The 22,915-nt window shown below is 40.6% G+C and overlaps 1 protein-coding gene across 1 annotated transcript; it reads right to left on the reverse strand.

Moving 5' to 3' along the window:
* Nucleotides 1–1,649: 1,649 nt before the first annotated feature.
* LOC117328667 lies at nucleotides 1,650–13,963 on the reverse strand. The gene is made up of 8 exons (XM_033886113.1): nucleotides 13,920–13,963; nucleotides 13,070–13,121; nucleotides 9,111–9,285; nucleotides 8,764–8,849; nucleotides 8,173–8,289; nucleotides 6,654–6,834; nucleotides 2,695–2,783; nucleotides 1,650–1,820 (listed from the first exon to the last, which is right to left on the reverse strand). The coding sequence occupies exons 1-8, from the start codon at nucleotides 13,920–13,922 to the stop codon at nucleotides 1,693–1,695; spliced, it is 831 nt and encodes a 276-aa protein (XP_033742004.1). The 5' UTR covers nucleotides 13,923–13,963; the 3' UTR covers nucleotides 1,650–1,692.
* Nucleotides 13,964–22,915: the final 8,952 nt, after the last annotated feature.

Below are 22,915 nucleotides of genomic sequence, written 5' to 3' on the forward strand. Positions count from 1 at the left end.
TATATAATTCATCCCTAGAAGTTTATGACGCAATATTGGAAAGTTTCTTAATAAGTGTATTCAATATCTTATGATGCAGTAGAATTCGGTATAAGAATTATTTTAAAAAGTGCATTCTACGCATATATGATAAGGACGATTTCATTTTCGTGTTATAGACCGTCTATATTCATTCGTTCACCAAAAGGGATCCAATTTTTGTTCCAGTTCTCCCAATGATGTGGGGTATGATTTACGTATATATGTGTATCTGTGTTGGGGAGGTGTATATAATACAATATAAAGTTTGTGGGGTATAATTTACGTATATATGTGTATCTGTGTGGGGGAGGTGTATATACTACAATATAAAGTTTGTGGGGTATAATTTACGTATATATGTGTATCTGTGCGGGGGAGGTGTATATACTACAATATAAAGTTTGTGGGGTATAATTTACGTATATATATGTATCTGTGTGGGGGAGGTGTATATACTACAATATAAAGTTTGTGGGGTATAATTTACGTATATATGTGTATCTGTGTGGGGGAGGTGTATATACTACAATATATAGTTTGTGGGGTATAATTTACGTATATATGTGTATCTGTGTGGGGGAGGTGTATATACTACAATATAAAGTTTGTGGGGTATAATTTACGTATATATGTGTATCTGTGTGGGGGGTGTATATACTACAATATAAAGTTTGTGGGGTATAATTTACGTATATATGTGTATCTGTGTGGGGGAGGTGTATATAATACAATATAAAGTTTGTGGGGTATAATTTACGTATATATGTGTATCTGTGTGGGGAGGTGTATATACTACAATATAAAGTTTGTGGGGTATGATTTACGTATATATGTGTATCTGTGTGGGGGAGGTGTATATACTACAATATAAAGTTTGTGGGGTATAATTTACGTATATATGTGTATCTGTGTGGGGGAGGTGTATATACTACAATATAAAGTTTGTTGGGTATAATTTACGTATATATGTGTATCTGTGTGGGGGAGGTGTATATACTACAATATAAAGTTTGTGGGGTATAATTTACGTATATATGTGTATCTGTGTGGGGAGGTGTATATACTACAATATAAAGTTTGTGGGGTATAATTTACGTATATATGTGTATCTGTGTGGGGGAGGTGTATATACTACAATATAAAGTTTGTGGGGTATAATTTACGTATATATGTATATCTGTGTGGGGGAGGTGTATATACTACAATATAAAGTTTGTGGGGTATACTTTACGTATATATGTGTATCTGTGTGGGGGAGGTGTATATACTACAATATAAAGTTTGTGGGGTATAATTTACGTATATATGTGTATCTGTGTGGGGGAGGTGTATATACTACAATATAAAGTTGGTGGGGTGTGATTTACGTATATATGTGTATCTGTGTGGGGGAGGTGTATACATGTATACTACAATATAAAGTTTGTGGGGTATAATTTACGTATATATGTGTATCTGTGTGGGGGAGTTGTAAATTGTGAGGCGTGTTAAACACCCTGTTATTTTTATTCTTCAAATTTGATTATATTGTGAGTTGCGCATGATAATATTCACAAAAACGCAATTGTTGACATAATGAGCTATGGATATAAACAATATAAGTATATACTGTATTAACTCGAGAAATGTTAAATGAAATGTGTAATGTTTTTATTTTCATCAACTTCACAATTAACTTTCCCAGGTAGCCTGCATGACAGCGCCCTCTAGTGGTTCGTCTATCAGGTCGCAAGTTTCGTACAAATAAATTGGTTCCATGAAGAAGATGGTCTTCACAAGGTTCATGTAGCGGTCACCATCTGGAAAAAACTTCGTGAATTAGTTTTTTTTGAATTACTATAAGTTTACAAAGATAAACAACTTATAAGGTATATATACATATATTAATTTGACATGGCGACTTGAGTTTGTAGGATTATAGACGTTTACTGGTATGTCATAACACTTTGGTATATATAACAACCTGTGTGTGATTTGAGTGTGATGTTTCGGGGAATACACTGTCAACTTAATCCGACAAATGTCCAGTACAGCGGCACTGTATAATTATCATTATCCTTTTTATTGCCTCCAAAGATAAAGAGTACAAAGGAATATAGAACATATATACAAAACATCGAGTACAATAACATAATAAACATTACATATATACACTTAATTATAATATATTGATACGTGATACATAATACAAATACATAGCTATATAGACAATCAATGTATCGACACCGAGGTGGTCACAGTATACAGGTCATTACACTATAACCTACGTACACTTAGGTGGTCACAGTATACAGGTCATTACACTATAACATACGTACACTGAGCTGGTCACAGTATACAGGTCATTACACTAACCTACGTACACCGAGGTGGTCACAGTATACAGGTCATTACACTATAACCTACGTACACTGAGGTGGTCACAGTATACAGGTCATTACACTATAACCTACGTACACTGGGGTGGTCACAGTATACAGGTCATTACACTATAACCTACGTACACTGGGGTGGTCACAGTATACAGGTCATTACACTATAACCTACGTACACTGAGGTGGTCACAGTATACAGGTCATTACACTATAACCTACGTACATTGAGGTGGTCACAGTATACAGGTCATTACACAACACATCGTCTTGATAACATATTGCAATATACGTAACTTACTGTTGGCTTGTTGGGAGAGGAGTTTCCCGCCACTCAGAGGTCGGAGTACCAAACACATCACCCCGTCATGATCTGCATCTAGGCTTGTCCTGTCCAATAGAAAAGGAAAGATAGTAAATAGTTTTGCCACGAGTACTTATACAACATATTCTAAACATAGAATTGGCATCAAGCCATCTCAGTGTATTAAATGTACAAATGATATATTAAGTTGTACGTCCTAACCTTCGAGCTATATCCGGTGTACCGTGGTACGATCGGTAGATACCCGTCGTACCCGAAATCTATCCGGTGTATCACGGTACGATCGGTAGATACCTGTCGTACCTGGTAGCTACATATCCGGTGTATCACGGTACGATCGGTAGATACCCGTCGTACCTGATAGCTATCCGGTGTATCACGGTACGATCGACAGATACCCGTCGTACCTGAGATCTTCCGGTGTATCACGGTACGATCGGTAGATACCTGTCGTACCTGGTAGCTACATATCCGGTGTATCACGGTACGATCGGTAGATACCCGTCGTACCTGATAGCTATCCGGTGTATCACGGTACGATCGACAGATACCCGTCGTACCTGAGATCTTCCGGTGTATCACGGTACGATCGGTAGATACCTGTCGTACCTGAGATCTATCCGGTGTATCACGGTACGATCGGTAGATACCCGTCGTACCTGATAGCTATCCGGTGTATCACGGTACGATCGGTAGATACCTGTCGTACCTGAGATCTATCCGATGTATCACGGTACGATCGGTAGATACCCGTCGTACCTGAGATCTTTCCGGTGTATCACGGTACGATCGGTAGATAATCGTCGTACCTGATAGCTATCCGGTGTATCACGGTACGATCAGTAGATAATCGTCGTACCCGAGATCTATCCGATGTATCACGGTACGATCGGTAGATACCTGTCGTACCTGATAGCTATATCCGGTGTACCGTGGTACAATCGCTATATAGATACCTGTCGTACCTGATAACTACATATCCGGTGTACCGTAGTACGATCGGTAGATACCTGTCGTACCTGAGATCTACCCGGAGTATCACGGTACGATCGGTAGATAACCGTCGTACCTGATAGCTATCCGGTGTATCACGGTACGATCGGTAGATACCCGTCGTACCTGAGATCTTTCCGGTGTATCACGGTACGATCGGTAGATACCCGTCGTACCTGAGATCTATCCGTTGTATCACGGTACGATCGGTAGATACCCGTCGTACCTGAGATCTATCCGGTGTATCACGGTACGATCGGTAGATACCTGTCGTACCTGATAGCTATATCCGGTGTACCGTGGTACGATCGCTATATAGATACCTGTCGTACCTGATAGCTACATATCCGGTGTACCGTGGTACGATCGGTAGATACCTGTCGTACCTGAGATCTATCCGGTGTATCACGGTACGATCGCTAGATAACCGTCATACCTGATAGCTATCCGGTGTATCACGGTACGATCGGTAGATACCCGTCGTACCTAAGATCTTTCCGGTGTATCACGGTACGATCGGTAGATACCCGTCGTACCTGATAGCTATCCGGTGTATCACGGTACGATCGGTAGATACCCGTCGTACCTGAGATCTTTCCGGTGTATCACGGTACGATCGGTAGATACCCGTCGTACCTGAGATCTATCCGTTGTATCACGGTACGATCGGTAGATACCCGTCGTACCTGAGATCTATCCGGTGTATCACGGTACGATCGGTAGATACCCGTCGTACCTGAGATCTTTCCGGTGTATCACGGTACGATCGGTAGATAATCGTCGTACCTGATAGCTATCCGGTGTATCACGGTACGATCGGTAGATAATCGTCGTACCCGAGATCTATCCGATGTATCACGGTACGATCGGTAGATACCTGTCGTACCTGATAGCTATATCCGGTGTACCGTGGTACAATCGCTATATAGATACCTGTCGTACCTGATAACTACATATCCGGTGTACCGTAGTACGATCGGTAGATACCTGTCGTACCTGAGATCTACCCGGAGTATCACGGTACGATCGGTAGATAACCGTCGTACCTGATAGCTATCCGGTGTATCACGGTACGATCGGTAGATACCCGTCGTACCTGAGATCTTTCCGGTGTATCACGGTACGATCGGTAGATACCCGTCGTACCTGAGATCTATCCGTTGTATCACGGTACGATCGGTAGATACCCGTCGTACCTGAGATCTATCCGGTGTATCACGGTACGATCGGTAGATACCTGTCGTACCTGATTGCTATATCCGGTGTACCGTGGTACGATCGCTATATAGATACATGTCGTACCTGATAGCTACATATCCGGTGTACCGTGGTACGATCGGTAGATACCTGTCGTACCTGAGATCTATCCGGTGTATCACGGTACGATCGCTAGATAACCGTCATACCTGATAGCTATCCGGTGTATCACGGTACGATCGGTAGATACCCGTCGTACCTAAGATCTTTCCGGTGTATCACGGTACGATCGGTAGATACCCGTCGTACCTGATAGCTATCCGGTGTATCACGGTACGATCGGTAGATACCCGTCGTACCTGAGATCTTTCCGGTGTATCACGGTACGATCGGTAGATACCCGTCGTACCTGAGATCTATCCGTTGTATCACGGTACGATCGGTAGATACCCGTCGTACCTGAGATCTATCCGGTGTATCACGGTACGATCGGTAGATACCTGTCGTACCTGATAGCTATATCCGGTGTACCGTGGTACGATCGCTATATAGATACCTGTCGTACCTGATAGCTACATATCCGGTGTACCGTGGTACGATCGGTAGATACCTGTCGTACCTGAGATCTATCCGGTGTATCACGGTACGATCGCTAGATAACCGTCATACCTGATAGCTATCCGGTGTATCACGGTACGATCGGTAGATACCCGTCGTACCTAAGATCTTTCCGGTGTATCACGGTACGATCGGTAGATACCCGTCGTACCTGATAGCTATCCGGTGTATCACGGTACGATCGGTAGATACCCGTCGTACCTGAGATCTTTCCGGTGTATCACGGTACGATCGGTAGATACCCGTCGTACCTGAGATCTATCCGGTGTATCACGGTACGATCGGTAGATACCTGTCGTACCTGATATCTATATCCGGTGTACCGTGGTACGATCGCTATATAGATACATGTCGTACCTGATAGCTACATATCCGGTGTACCGTGGTACGATCGGTAGATACCTGTCGTACCTGAGATCTATCCGGTGTATCACGGTACGATCGCTAGATAACCGTCGTACCTGATAGCTATCCGGTGTATCACGGTACGATCGGTAGATACCTGTCGTACCTGATATCTATATCCGGTGTACCGTGGTACGATCGCTATATAGATACATGTCGTACCTGATAGCTACATATCCGGTGTACCGTGGTACGATCGGTAGATACCTGTCGTACCTGAGATCTATCCGGTGTATCACGGTACGATCGCTAGATAACCGTCGTACCTGATAGCTATCCGGTGTATCACGGTACGATCGGTAGATACCCGTCGTACCTAAGATCTTTCCGGTGTATCACGGTACGATCGGTAGATACCCGTCGTACCTGATAGCTATCCGGTGTATCACGGTACGATCGGTAGATACCCGTCGTACCTGAGATATATCCGGTGTATCACGGTACGATCGGTAGATACCCGTCGTACCTGATAGCTATCCGGTGTATCACGGTACGATCGGTAGATACCCGTCGTACCTGATAGCTATCCGGTGTATCACGGTACGATCGGTAGATACCCGTCGTACCTGATAGCTATCCGGTGTATCACGGTACGATCGGTAGATACCCGTCGTACCTGAGATCTATCCGGTGTATCACGGTACGATCGGTAGATACCTGTCGTACCTGATAGCTATATCCGGTGTACCGTGGTACGATCGCTATATAGATACGTGTCGTACCTGAGAGCTATCCGGTGTACCGCGTTGCGATCGGTGTCGTGTCTCTCGCACTCCCCAGTAAAGTTGTTCCCATCTCTCAGCGTTATCATTGCGCTGGTGTTCGTAAACGTGATTTCAGACAGTGGTCCACGTGAGTACGTCCAAGTCTTTTGAAGATCTACTGGGAAATTACAGCCGGGCCCTAATATAAAAATCAGAAATATAACTAACTAACTACATATTTTCCACAATACAGGATATTGCTAGAAAACCAAGTTAAGATCATTCCTAGTCCAGACTGTAATATAGCCTTTGTCAACTACATGTATGCTTCATCAAATGTAAAATGTATGATGTCTCATCCAGTGCCTTCGTAAAAAATGGAATGATATGGCTTCAGGTCATAACGGTAGGGGGCGCTCGAAAAGGTCGTATCCCCAAAAACGAGAACTTCTCCGTAAGTGCATGAAACAGTCTCCCCGAGGGCGTAATAAAACACTGGGGTAACCAAGTACTGGGGTACAGCTATAAACAGTCTCCCCGAGGACGTAATACAACACTGGGGTAACCAAGTACTGGGGTACAGCTATAAACAGTCTCCCCGAGGACGTAATACAACACTGGGGTAACCAAGTACTGGGGTACAGCTATATACAGTCTCCCCGAGGACGTAATAAAACACTGGGGTAACCAAGTACTGGGGTACAGCTATATACAGTCTCCCCGAGGACGTAATAAAACACTGGGGTAACCAAGTACTGGGGTACAGCTATATACAGTCTCCCCGAGGACGTAATACAACACTGGGGTAACCAAGTACTGGGCTACAGCTATATACAGTCTCCCCGAGGACGTAATACAACACTGGGGTAACCAAGTACTGGGGCACAGCTATATACAGTCAATGATCTGTAGTTTTAGTTTAAACATATTTTATTTGAAAAATTTAAATGAAATTGGACACAAGTTATACAACATAGTAACGTCCTCTTTCAAAAACTATTATACAATGGTAAATACATGGCAGCATTTTATGTGGAAATTTGATATATACAAATATTTAGATAGAGCAAAAAAATAACATTATCATACTCTGGTGTGGATACACAATCCTTAATTCCTATATCAGCACAAGTTATTCATTTGATATTTAACATATATATATATATATATACATAAATAGCACCAACTTAGTATGGCATAGAATTTAATTAGTTTGTATCTAGTACTTGTAAAACTTAATAAAGTGAATACAAAGGATAATTAATGTACCATAATAATTAAGTACAATGTGGTTGTATACGTTACACTGAAAAAAAATAATGAAACTGATTTTCTAATGATCTGTAACCATATATATATATCACATAGCTGCATGTTTGAGTCTGATTAAAGGATTTACATCTGCACAAGAATTAAATCTAACCTAATCTAAATAATACGTGTTGTACCGTATAAAGTATGTTTGTCGGTTGAAATATAAGAACATTTCTACACTTGCTGAGTAGGGGAGGTAACTCTGACGATGTTCCTTACTTACTGGTTCTTGACGTATAGACATCCGAGTTGATGTAGACTGTGCACTGGTTCTCAATAGTTGGTATGACGTCACTTCCGATGGGAGACGGAGTAAACAAAGCGCCATCAGGAGCTTCAACTATAATATTTAAGATTAACAATCTCTGTATTTGTGTAAACATTGAGGCATGTGTAGATACCAACCGACAATTTATGACTAAAACATATATACACTGTGTTTCCATCTGAAACGCCCATATTCACCAATACTATGGCAAGCCGTTTGGGTTTTAACCTATTAAATACAGATATCTGTATTCTAAATAAAGATATCATTATTAATATAAAAATTAAAGATATCTTTAATTCAAATAGAGATATCTTTAATTGAATTACATATATCTGTATTTGAATTACAGATATCTCTAATTAAATAGAGATATCATCATTTTAAATAGAGTTATCTTTAATTAAATAGAGATATCTTCATTTCAATAGGTAAAACCCCAAACGGCTTGCCATACCAATACTGTAACAGGTTTCATATATACATTGTATAAACATATTATGTCAAATAGACAACGAAACAAGCAATATTATGACAACTATATACCGTTCCGTCGCCTGACTTGGAACTCGGCTGGGACGTCCATTATCTGTGGTAGCTGAAGACAAAGGATCCCGGTACCGTCAGATGTTCTGGATTAAATAATTACCACATTGTTATCACATCTATCACAGAATATATTACATTTTAAAGAAATCACTCCTTGTTCTTATATCAAAATATTGTTTCCAACTTTTGTAACATGTCAGACATTTATGACGTAAAATTATTCGCGTTGAATAACAAGGAAGAACAAGTAGGTTGGTATCTGAGAAGGGAGACAACCATTGTACAGAGCCTCGTGTATTGTCCTGTGATACAATATACAATTAGTTTGGATAGGCGGACAGTACCTGAGAAGTATGTCTGAGTACTGGCTGTCGATACAGTCGAGTTGCTGTGTTTGTCCATCCTGTACTATCTCTACATAATGTGTCCGTATAATCAATTCTTCTCCGGGTATTCTATCAAAGAAGTGATTCACTAAGTAGTGGTGCCCTCTCAAATCACGCGGAATGTTGCATTTCGCTGTGAAGAAAGAAGAATGAATCACACAAAAATTCGGGATGAACACCTCGAGTTTCCGTAACAATATAGTGTGGTTAAAAACCACCTCCTATAACATTAGGAGTGGTTAGAGAACACCTCCCGTTACCCTAGGAGTGGTTAGAGAACACCCCCCGTTACCCTAGGAGTGGTTAGAGAACACCCCCCGTTACCCTAGGAGTGGTTAGAGAACACCTCCCGTTACCCTAGGAGTGGTTAGAGAACACCTCCCGTTACCCTATGAGTGGTTAGAGAACACCTTCCGTTACCCTAGGAGTTGTTATAGAACACCTCCCGTTACCCTAGGAGTGGTTAGAGAACACCTCCCGTTACCCTATGAGTGGTTAGAGAACACCTTCCGTTACCCTAGGAGTTGTTATAGAACACCTCCCGTTACCCTAGGAGTGGTAAGAGAACACCTCCCGTTACCCTAGGAGTTGTTATAGAACACCTTCCGTTACCCTAGGAGTTGTTATAGAACACCTCCCGTTACCCTAGGTGTGGTTAAAGAACACCTCCCGTTACCCTAGGAGTGGTTAGAGAACACCTTCCGTTACCCTAGGAGTGGTTAGAGAACACCTTCCGTTACCCTAGGAGTGGTTATAGAACACCTACCGTTACCCTAGGTGTGGTTAGAGAACACCTTCCGTTACCCTAGGAGTGGTTAGAGAACACCTCCCGTTACCCTATGAGTTGTTATAGAACACCTCCCGTTACCCTAGGAGTGGTTAGAGAACACCTCCCGTTACCCTAGGAGTTGTTATAGAACACATCCCGTTACCCTAGGAGTGGTTAGAGAACACCCCCCGTTACCCTAGGAGTGGTTAGAGAACACCCCCCGTTACCCTAGGAGTTGTTATAGAACACCTCCCGTTACCCTAGGAGTGGTTAGAGAGCACCCCCGTTACCCTAGGAATGGTTAGAGAACACCTCCGTTACCTTAGGAGCTGTTATAGAACACCTCCCGTTACCCTAGGAGTGGTTAGAGAACACCTCCCGTTACCCTAGGAGTTGTTATAGAACACCTCCCGTTACCCTATGAGTGGTTAGAGAACACCTCCCGTTACCCTAGGAGTTGTTATAGAACACCTCCCGTTACCCTAGGAGTGGTTAGAGAACACCTCCCGTTACCTTAGGAGTGGTTAGAGAACACCTCCCGTTACCTTAGGAGTTGTTAGAGAACACCTCCCGTTACCCTAGGAGTGGTTAGAGAACACCTCCCGTTACCCTAGGAGTTGTTATAGAACACCTCCCGTTACCCTAGGAGTGGTTAGAGAACACCTCCCGTTACCCTAGGAGTGGTTAGAGAACACCCCCGTTACCCTAGGAGTTGTTATAGAACACCCCCCGTTACCCTAGGTGTGGTTAAAGAACACCTCCCGTTACCCTAGGAGTGGTTAGAGAACACCTCCCGTTACCCTAGGAGTGGTTAGAGAACACCTCCCGTTACCCTATGAGTTGTTATAGAACACCCCCCGTTACCCTAGGAGTGGTTAGAGAACACCTCCCGTTACCCTAGGAGTTGTTATAGAACACCTCCCGTTACCCTAGGAGTGGTTAGAGAACACCCCCCGTTACCCTAGGAGTGGTTAGAGAACACCCCCCGTTACCCTAGGAGTTGTTATAGAACACCTCCCGTTACCCTAGGAGTGGTTAGAGAACACCTCCCGTTACCCTAGGAGTGGTTAGAGAACACCCCCGTTACCCTAGGAGTTGTTATAGAACACCTCCCGTTACCCTAGGAGTGGTTAGAGAGCACCCCCGTTACCCTAGGAATGGTTAGAGAACACCTCCGTTACCTTAGGAGCTGTTATAGAACACCTCCCGTTACCCTAGGAGTGGTTAGAGAACACCTCCCGTTACCCTAGGAGTTGTTATAGAACACCTCCCGTTACCCTATGAGTGGTTAGAGAACACCTCCCGTTACCCTAGGAGTTGTTATAGAACACCTCCCGTTACCCTAGGAGTGGTTAGAGAACACCTCCCGTTACCTTAGGAGTGGTTAGAGAACACCTCCCGTTACCTTAGGAGTTGTTAGAGAACACCTCCCGTTACCCTAGGAGTGGTTAGAGAACACCTCCCGTTACCCTAGGAGTTGTTATAGAACACCTCCCGTTACCCTAGGAGTGGTTAGAGAACACCTCCCGTTACCCTAGGAGTGGTTAGAGAACACCCCCGTTACCCTAGGAGTTGTTATATAACACCTTCCGTTACCCTAGGAGTGGTTAGAGAACACCCCCGTTACCCTAGGAGTGGTTATAGAACACCTACCGTTACCCTAGGAGTTGTTAGAGAACACCTCCCGTTACCCTAGGAGTAGTTAGAGAACACCTCCCGTTACCCTAGGAGTGGTTATAGAACACCTACCGTTACCCTAGGAGTTGTTAGAGAACACCTTCCGTTACCCTAGGAGTGGTTAGAGAACACCTCCCGTTACCTTAGGAGTGGTTAGAGAACACCTCCCGTTACCCTATGAGTGGTTATAGAACACCTCCCGCTACCCTATGAGTTGTTATAGAACACCTTCCGTTACCCTAGGTGTGGTTAGATAACACCTCCCGTTACCCTAGGAGTGGTTATAGAACACCTACCGTTACCCTAGGAGTTGTTATAGAACACCTCCCGTTACCCTAGGAGTGGTTAGAGAACACCCCCGTTACCCTAGGAGTGGTTAGAGAACACCTCCCGTTACCCTAGGAGTGGTTATAGAACACCTTCCGTTACCCTAGGAGTGGTTAGAGAACACCTCCCGTTACCCTAGGAGTTGTTATAGAACACCTCCCGTTACCTTAGGAATTGTTATAGAACACCTCCCGTTACCATAGGAATGGTTATAGAACACCTCCCGTTACCATAGGAGTTGTTATAGAACACCTCCCGTTACCATAGGAATGGTTAGAGAACACCTTCCGTTACCTTAGGAGTGATTATAGGACACCTCCCGTTACCCTAGGAGTTGTTATAGAACACCTCCCGTTACCATAGGAGTGGTTATAGAACACCTCCCGTTACCCTAGGAGTGGTTAGAGAACACCCCCGTTACCCTAGGAGTGGTTATAGAACACCTCCCGTTACCATAGGAGTGGTTAGAGAACACCTCCGTTACCCTAGGAGTGGTTAGAGAACACCCCCGTTACCCTAGGAGTTGTTATAGAACACCTCCCATTACCCTAGGAGTTGTTATAGAACACCTCCCGTTACCTTAGGAATTGTTATAGAACACCTCCCGTTACCATAGGAGTGGTTAGAGAATACCTTCCGTTACCTTAGGAGTGGTTATAGAACACCTCCCGTTACCCTAGGAGTTGTTATAGAACACCTCCCGTTACCTTAGGAATTGTTATAAAACACCTCCCGTTACCATAGGAGTGGTTAGAGAACACCTTCCGTTACCTTAGGAGTGGTTATAGAACACCTCCCGTTACCTTAGGAATTGTTATAGAACACCTCCCGTTACCATAGGAGTGGTTAGAGAACACCTTCCGTTACCTTAGGAGTGGTTATAGAACACCTCCCGTTACCCTAGGAGTTGTTATAGAACACCTCCCGTTACCCTAGGAGTGGTTAGAGAACACCTCCCGTTACCATAGGAGTGGTTAGAGAACACCTTCCGTTACCTTAGGAGTTGTTATAGAACACCTCCCATTACCCTAGGAGTTGTTATAGAACACCTCCCATTACCCTAGGAGTTGTTAGGCATTAATAATACAGTTTTTATACGTAAAATATGAAAATCGTCTCTATTATATTACTGAAAATTACTTACCACTGACACAGACTGCCAAGCTGAGAAGAACGTATAAACTCACTCGAACATGCTAAAAATAAAACACAGTAGTTATACTGGACATAAATAAGAACAATAATTATATTGGACATAAATAAAACACAGTAATTATAATGGACATAAATAAAACAGTAATTATACTTGACATAAATAAAACACATTAATTATACTGGACATAAATAAACACAGTAATTATACTGGACATAAATAAAACAGTAGTTATACTGGACATAAATAACACACAGTAATTATACTGGACATAAATAAACACAATTATTATACTGGACATAAATAAAGCACAGTAATTATACTTGACATAAATAAACACAGTAATTATACTGGACATAAATAAAACACAGTAATTATACTGGACATAAATAAACACAGTAATTGTACTGGACATAAATAAAACACAGTAATTATACTGGACATAAATAAACACAGTAATTATACTGGACATAAATAAACACAGTAATTATATACTGGACATAAATACAACACAGTTATTATACTGGACATACAAATGTACATAAAACACAGTAATTATACCGGACATAAATAAACACAGTAATTATACTGGACACAAGTAACACATAGTAATATTACTAGACATAAATGTGTATGATATTTTAATCTGATCCTAATTACTTTCATCAGTTTAACATTTTCCGCAATTGGCTAACTTCGTTGTCAAGCGAGTGATCAGTTACGAAAACTGCTATTAAACCAGATGAAAATAACATATCCGAATCAAGACCTGGCTGTTGAGTTGCTAACTTGCCGGTACTTAGATAGAAAGTTTATGTAAAATACAAAATGCTGTCCTTACCATATTGTTCCTGACGAATACAATGACTATTAATGCCTACATACACATCAAAGTACCGGTATTTATAGCCATCAGCATACCATCTGTCGCGTGAGGCACAGCCACTAATCAGGGATATTGTCAATGATAAATAGGAGCACAGGACAGCTTTGTTGTATTACTGTCATTCTGTCTCAGTCAGTTTACCGTCATCCTGTCTCAGTCAGTTTACCGTCATTCTGTTCCATTCAGTTTACCGTCATTCTGTCTCAGTCAGTTTACCGTCAAACTGTTACAGTCAGTTTACCGTCATTCTGTTACACTCAGTTTACCGTCATTCTGTCTCAGTCAGTTTACCGTCATTCTGTTACAGTCAGTTTACCGTCATTCTGTTACAGTTTACCGTCATTCTGTTACTGTCAGTTTACCGTCATTCTGTTACAGTTTACCGTCATTCTGTTACAGTCAGTTTACCATCATTCTGTCTCAGTCAGTTTACCGTCATTCTGTCTCAGTCAGATTACCGTCATTCTGTCTCAGTCAGTTTACCGTCATTCTGTTCCAGTCAGTTTACCGTCATTCTGTCTCAGTCAGTTTACCGTCATTCTGTTACAGTCAGTTGATCGTCATTCTGTTACAGTCAGTTTACCGTCATTCTGTCTCAGTTATTTTACCGTCATTCTGTTACTGTCAGTTTACCATCATTCTGTTACAGTCAGTTTACCGTCATTCTGTCTCAGTCAGTTTACCGTCATTCTGTCTCAGTCAGTTTACCGTCATTCTGTCTCAGTCAGTTTACCGTCATTCTGTTACAGTCAGTTTACCGTCATTCTGTCTCAGTCAGTTTACCGTCATTCTGTCTCAGTCAGTTTACCGTCATTCTGTTACAGTCAGTTTACCGTCATTCTGTTACAGTCAGTTTACCGTCATTCTGTTACAGTCAGTTTACCGTCATTCTGTTACTGTCAGTTTACCGTCATTCTGTCTCAGTCAGTTTACCGTCATTCTGTTACAGTCAGTTTACCGTCATTCTGTCTCAGTTATTTTACCGTCATTCTGTTACTGTCAGTTTACCATCATTCTGTTACAGTCAGTTTACCGTCATTCTGTCTCAGTCAGTTTACCGTCATTCTGTCTCAGTCAGTTTACCGTCATTCTGTCTCAGTCAGTTTACCGTCATTCTGTTACAGTCAGTTTACCGTCATTCTGTCTCAGTCAGTTTACCGTCATTCTGTCTCAGTCAGTTTACCGTCATTCTGTTACAGTCAGTTTACCGTCATTCTGTTACAGTCAGTTTACCGTCATTCTGTCTCAGTCAGTTTACCGTCATTCTGTTACTGTCAGTTTACCGTCATTCTGTCTCAGTCAGTTTACCGTCATTCTGTTACTGTCAGTTTACCGTCATTCTGTCTCAGTCAGTTTACCGTCATTCTGTTACAGTCAGTTTACCGTCATTCTGTTACAGTCAGTTTACCGTCATTCTGTTACTGTCAGTTTACCGTCATTCTGTCTCAGTCAGTTTACCGTCATTCTGTCTCAGTCAGTTTACCGTCATTCTGTTACAGTCAGTTTACCGTCAAACTGTTACAGTCAGTTTACCGTCATTCTGTTACAGTCAGTTTACCGTCATTCTGTCTCAGTCAGTTTACCGTCATTCTGTTACAGTCAGTTTATCGTCATTCTGTCTCAGTCAGTTTACCGTCATTCTGTCCCAGTCAGTTTACCGTCATTCTGTTTCAGTCAGTTTACCGTCAAACTGTTACAGTCAGTTTACCGTCATTCTGTTACAGTCAGTTTAACGTCATTCTGTCCCAGTCAGTTTACCGTCATTCTGTTACAGTCAGTTTACCGTCATTCTGTTACATTCAGTTTACCGTCATTCTGTCCCAGTCAGTTTACCGTCATTCTGTTACAGTTTACCGTCATTCTGTTCCAGTCAGTTTACCGTCATTCTGTCTCAGTCAGTGTACCGTCATTCTGTTACAGTCAGTTTACCGTCATTCTGTCCCAGTCAGTTTACCGTCGTTCTGTCCCAGTCAGTTTACCGTCATTCTGTTACAGTCAGTTTACCGTCATTCTGTCTCAGTCAGTTTACCGTCATTCTGTCCCAGTCAGTTTACCGTCATTCTGTCTGAGTCAGTTTACCGTCATTCTGTTACAGTCAGTTTAACGTCATTCTGTCTCAGTCAGTTTACCGTCATTCTGTCTCAGTCATTTTACCGTCATTCTGTTACAGTCAGTTTACCATCATTCTGTTACAGTCAGTTTACCGTCATTCTGTCTCAGTCAGTTTACCGTCATTCTGTTACAGTCAGTTTACCGTCATTCTGTTACAGTCAGTTTACCGTCATTCTGTCTCAGTCAGTTTACCGTCATTCTGTTACATTCAGTTTACCGTCATTCTGTCTCAGTCAGTTTACCGTCATTCTGTTACAGTCAGTTTACCGTCATTCTGTTACAGTCAGTTTACCATCATTCTGTTACAGTCAGTTTACCGTCATTCTGTCTCAGTCAGTTTACCGTCATTCTGTCTCAGTCAGTTTACCGTCATTCTGTTACAGCCAGTTTACCGTCATTCTGTTACGGTCAGTTTACCGTCATTCTGTCTCAGTCAGTTTACCGTCATTCTGTCTCAGTCAGTTTACCGTCATTCTGTGACAGTCAGTTTACCGTCATTCTGTTACAGTCAGTTTACCGTCATTCTGTTACAGTCAGTTTACCGTCATTCTGTTACTGTCAGTTTACCGTCATTCTGTCTCAGTCAGTTTACCGTCATTCTGTTACTGTCAGTTTACCGTCATTCTGTCTCAGTCAGTTTACCGTCATTCTGTTACAGTCAGTTTACCGTCATTCTGTTACAGTCAGTTTACCGTCATTCTGTCTCAGTCAGTTTACCGTCATTCTGTTACAGTCAGTTTACCGTCATTCTGTCTCAGTCAGTTTACCGTCATTCTGTTACAGTCAGTTTACCGTCATTCTGTCCCAGTCAGTTTACCGTCGTTCTGTCCCAGTCAGTTTACCGTCATTCTGTTACAGTCAGTTTACCGTCATTCTGTCTCAGTCAGTTTACCGTCATTCTGTCCCAGTCAGTTTACCGTAATTCTGTCTGAGTCAGTTTACCGTCATTCTGTTACAGTCAGTTTAACGTCATTCTGTCTCAGTCAGTTTACCGTCATTCTGTCTCAGTCATTTTACCGTCATTCTGTTACAGTCAGTTTACCATCATTCTGTTACAGTCAGTTTACCGTCATTCTGTCTCAGTCAGTTTACCGTCATTCTGTCTCAGTCAGTTTACCGTCATTCTGTTACAGTCAGTTTACCGTCATTCTGTCTCAGTCAGTTTACCGTCATTCTGTCTCAGTCAGTTTACCATCATTCTGTTACAGTCAGTTTACCGTCATTCTGTCTCAGTCAATTTACCGTCATTCTGGTACAGTCAGTTTACCGTCATTCTGTCTCAGTCAGTTTACCGTCATTCTGTCCCTGTCAGTTTACCGTCATTCTGTTCCAGTCTCTTTACTACCAATCAGTTTCAATATCTTTTCCGCAAGTATTCGTCCGCTGGTTAATTGATGTCAGCACAAGCAAGGTTAGAGACAACAACAACGAAATTGTCCATACACTCTTTCGTATGTTCGGGAAACAGAGTGTTGATTGTAAGCAAAGACTTGTGACTATGGCAGCTTTTATATGAAACATAAATTATTAGTATTCATTTCGAGTCCGTTAAACCTTGAATAATTATTGGAATAGAAATAACAATAGTAAAAAGAGGATATGAGGCAATTGATCCTAGTTTAGATACTAATGCTACGGCGTCCAATAACTGATTAAGGTGTTACAATACAACATGACCCAGTTAACTCGATATTCAAGGGTTGGTTTTTATCATCTGACTGGTATGTCTTCTAGCACGGACTACCAACGGTTGGTTTTTATCATCTGACTGACCCGTCTTCTACCACGGACTACCAAGGGTTGGTTTTTATCGTCTGACTGGCATGTCTTCTAGCACGGACTACCAAGGGTTGGTTTTTATCGTCTGACTGGTATGTCTTCTAGCACGGACTACCAAAGGTTGATTTTTATCATCTGACTGGTATGTCTTCTAGCACGGACTACCAAGGGTTGGTTTTTATCATCTGACTGGTATGTCTTCTAGCACGGACTACCAAAGGTTGTTTTTTTTATCACAGGACTGGTATGTCTTCTAGCACGGACTACCAAGGGTTGGTTTTTATCGTCTGACTGACCCGTCTTCTAGCACGGACTACCATGGGCTAGTTTTTATCGTCTGACTGGTAAGTCTTCTAGCACCGATTACCAAGGATTAGTTTTGATCGTCTGACTGACCCGTTTTCTAGCACGGACTGCCAAGGGTTGGTTTTTATCATCTGACTGGTATGTCTTCTAGCACGGACTACCAAGGGTTGATTTTTATCGTCTGACTGGCATGTCTTCTAGCACGGACTACCAAGGGTTGGTTTTTATCATCTGACTGGTATGTCTTCTAGCGCGGACTACCAAAGGTTGATTTTTATCATCTGACTGGTATGTCTTCTAGCACGGACTACCACGGGTTGGTTTTTATCATCTGACTGGTATGTCTTCTAGCACGGACTACCAAAGGTTTTTTTTTTTATCACCTGACTGGTATGTCTTCTAGCACAGACTACCAAGGGATGGTGTTTATCGTCTAACTGTTATTTCCTCTAGCACGGACTACCATGGGCTAGTTTTTATCGTCTGACTGGTAAGTCTTCTAGCACCGATTACCAAGGATTAGTTTTGATCGTCTGACTGACCCGTTTTCTAGCACGGACTGCCAAGGGTTGGTTTTTATCATCTGACTGGTATGTCCTCTAGCACGGACTACATTGACAAATAATGAAATTGCGGACGTCGTTTTTGACGCAGATAACTCACCAGTAGTACCTGGACATCTTCGAACATTTTTATGATCTTAGCCTTGTTTAATGGATTTTTAAGTTATGTCGAAAGCAGAAATGCATGTAATAAATAGGTACAAAGTGAAATAAAATATGAATACAGAAATGTGTGAAACACCAACGGATAAAACGAAATAATACAAATTGCCTTCCACCATACGAGACAATGTGACACCTGTCCCCAGACAGACCGCTCGATCTATCACCCCACAGCTGATCATTTCCATCACATAATCTGTTATATTGTGCCCGAGTTGAAATGATTCAACCTGAAGCCTAACAGCTCATAAATATGTACATAGAAACATCAATTAAACAACATTGGACAAAGCAATAGGCTTTTTACTGGTGATAGGCATATAGAAACATTCATTTCAACAGCAAATATAAAATAGGTATAACTTCAACAGTAAAGGAATAGTTTGTAAGACTAGTTAAGGGATAAGTCAAACAATAAGTCTGATTGGAGATAAACACATACAAATATGATAATGATCTATACCAAAGGTTGGAACCTCAGTCGTATTAACCAGCTTGATTGCAAATATATGTACTTCCAAAGATTACATAGCTCTTTTTATTACGTACAGATAGTGGTTGGATAAGATAAGTTTGAACGAAGGACAGCTCTAGTAACACTTTTTAATTAGCGGTTTTCGAATATTAACATATATAGTGGAAAAATAAAAACAAAATGGAACTCGTCCTCTACTTGGTTTTGGTTACAATAATGACATAACGATGGCTTACTGCCAGAACTGCACTCTTGTCGAAAATCACTTTTTTTATTTTTGAAAATAAAATATGCATGTCTACATCATATATAAAGATCAAAGATCAACTCCAAGGAATAAAACAAGATGTCGATATTATAACCAAATGTAGTAAGTGTCATTGCACTTTTTAGATGCCATCATGCCGTAACTGACATTGTATGTATAACATTATGGTAAATAAAATATGTTGCTTGTGGCAAAATCTATATGTTTCTTTTTTCCATTCCATAGTTAGCAGTGGTATATGAGTCAACATGTCGTAATTAGATACACCTGTCGTAATTAGATACACCTGTCGTAATTAGATACACCTGTCGTAATTAGATACACATGTCGTAATTAGATACACCTGTCGTAATTAGATACACCTGTCATAATTAGATACACATGTCGTAATTAGATACACATGTCGTAATTAGATATACCTGTCGTAATTAGATATACCTGTCATAATTAGATAACCTGTCGTAATTAGATACACATGTCGTAATTAGATACACCTGTCGTAATTAGATACACATGTCGTTATTAGATACACCTGTCGTAATTAGATATACCTGTCATAATTAGATACATCTGTAGTAATTAGATAACCTGTCGTACTAAGATACACCTGTTGTAATAAAATACACCTGTTGTAATTAGATACACATGTCGTAATTAGATACACCTGTCGTAATAAAATACACCTGTCGTAATTAGATACACATGTCGTAATTAGATACACCTGACGTAATAAAATAGACATGTCGTAATAAGATACGCATGGCGTAATTAGATACACATGTCGTAATTAGATACACATGTCGTAATTAAATACACCTGTCGTAATTAGATACACATGTCGTTATTAGATACACCTGTCTTAATAAAATACACCTGTCGTAATTAGATACACCTGTCGTAATAAAATACACCTGTCGTAATTAGATACACCTGTCGTATTTAGATACACATGTCGTAATTAGATACACCTGTCGTAATTAGATATACATGTCGTAATTAGAAATACCTGTCGTAATTAGATACACTTGTCGTAATTAGATACACCTGTCGTAATTAGATACACATGTCGTAATTAGATACACCTGTCGTAATTAGATATACCTGTCATAATTAGATACATCTGTAGTAATTAGATAACCTGTCGTAATAAGATACAACTGTTGTAATAAAATACACCTGTTGTAATTAGATACACATGTCGTAATTAGATACACCTGTCGTAATAAAATACACCTGTCGTAATTAGATACACATGTCGTTATTAGATACACCTGTCGTAATTAGATATACCTGTCATAATTAGATACATCTGTAGTAATTAGATAACCTGTCGTAATAAGATACACCTGTTGTAATAAAATACACCTGTTGTAATTAGATACACATGTCGTAATTAGATACACCTGTCTTAATAAAATACACCTGTCGTAATTAGATACACATGTCGTAATTAGATACACCTGACGTAATAAAATAGACATGTCGTAATAAGATACGCATGGCGTAATTAGATACACATGTCGTTATTAGATACACTTGTCTTAATAAAATACACCTGTCGTAATTAGATACACCTGTCGTAATAAAATACACCTGTCGTAATTAGATACACCTGTCGTATTTAGATACACATGTCGTAATTAGAAATACCTGTCGTAATTAGATACACTTGTCGTAATTAGATACACCTGTCGTAATTAGATACACATGTCGTAATTAGATACACCTGTCGTAATTAGAGATACCTGTCGTAATTAGATACACATTTCGTAATTAGATATACATGTCGTAATTAGAAATACCTGTCGTAATTAGATACACTTGTCGTAATTAGATACACCTGTCGTAATTAGATACACATGTCGTAATTAGATACACCTGTCGTAATTAGAGATACCTGTCGTAATTAGATACATATTTCGTAATTAGATACACCTGTCGTAATTAGATACACCTGTCGTAATTAGATATACATGTCGTAATTAGAAATACCTGTCGTAATTAGATACACTTGTCGTAATTAGATACACCTGTCGTAATTAGATACACATGTCGTAATTAGATACACCTGACGTAATAAAATAGACATGTCGTAATAAGATACGCATGGCGTAATTAGATACACATGTCGAAATTAGATACACATGTCGTAATTAAATACACCTGTCGTAATTAGATACACATGTCGTTATTAGATACACCTGTCTTAATAAAATACACCTGTCGTAATTAGATACACCTGTCGTAATAAAATACACCTGTCGTAATTAGATACACCTGTCGTATTTAGATACACATGTCGTAATTAGATACACCTGTCGTAATTAGATATACATGTCGTAATTAGAAATACCTGTCGTAATTAGATACACTTGTCGTAATTAGATACACCTGTCGTAATTAGATACACATGTCGTAATTAGATACACCTGTCGTAATTAGAGATACCTGTCGTAATTAGATACACATTTCGTAATTAGATATACATGTCGTAATTAGAAATACCTGTCGTAATTAGATACACTTGTCGTAATTAGATACACCTGTCGTAATTAGATACACATGTCGTAATTAGATACACCTGTCGTAATTAGAGATACCTGTCGTAATTAGATACATATTTCGTAATTAGATACACCTGTCGTAATTAGATACACCTGTCGTAATTAGATATACATGTCGTAATTAGAAATACCTGTCGTAATTAGATACACTTGTCGTAATTAGATACACCTGTCGTAATTAGATACACATGTCGTAATTAGATACACCTGTCGTAATTAGAGATACCTGTCGTAATTAGATACACCTGTCGTAATTAGATACACCTGTCGTAATTAGACAAATACATTAATTATAGTGTGAATGCCCAGGGAGGCTTGCTGTGTTATCACTACTGATCTTGTATTTAAGTTATTGTTTCTAATTACAATAACGAATGCCTTTTGTCTTAAAGGTAAATGAGGGTTAAAGAGACGGTTCGAGGATATTTGCGGCAGTATACACAATCACCAGCATCACATGAAATTTTTGGAGACCAACCAAACTTGGCTGTACGTTTTTAACGAGGTAAGTTTTGAATGATTTCAATTTGACATGACTATTTTAAAATCAATAAGTTTAACAATTTGTGGAAATTGGAGACAATAGCTTAAAATTTGCAAATCACAACATATTGAAATATAATCTAATCGTCAATAATCTTAATCCTATTAATTTTATTTCAGTTCAGATCCTGATACATCAAGTGACGAAATAAAATATGAGACAGTGTGCTGTAAAATAA

This window comes from Pecten maximus, chromosome 6 (genome assembly GCF_902652985.1).
Source record: "Pecten maximus chromosome 6, xPecMax1.1, whole genome shotgun sequence".
NCBI classification, from domain to species: Eukaryota; Metazoa; Mollusca; class Bivalvia; order Pectinida; family Pectinidae; genus Pecten; species Pecten maximus.

Excerpts from the sequence above, each read along its gene's own strand:
- LOC117328667 (XM_033886113.1), bottom strand. Across the intron at positions 9,286-13,069 it reads CTTGGCAGTCTGTGTCAGTG|CGAAATGCAACATTCCGCGT; the intron begins GTAAGTAATTTT and ends CTTTCTTCACAG. Across the intron at positions 8,290-8,763 it reads CCAAGTCAGGCGACGGAACG|TTGAAGCTCCTGATGGCGCT; the intron begins GTATATAGTTGT and ends TAAATATTATAG.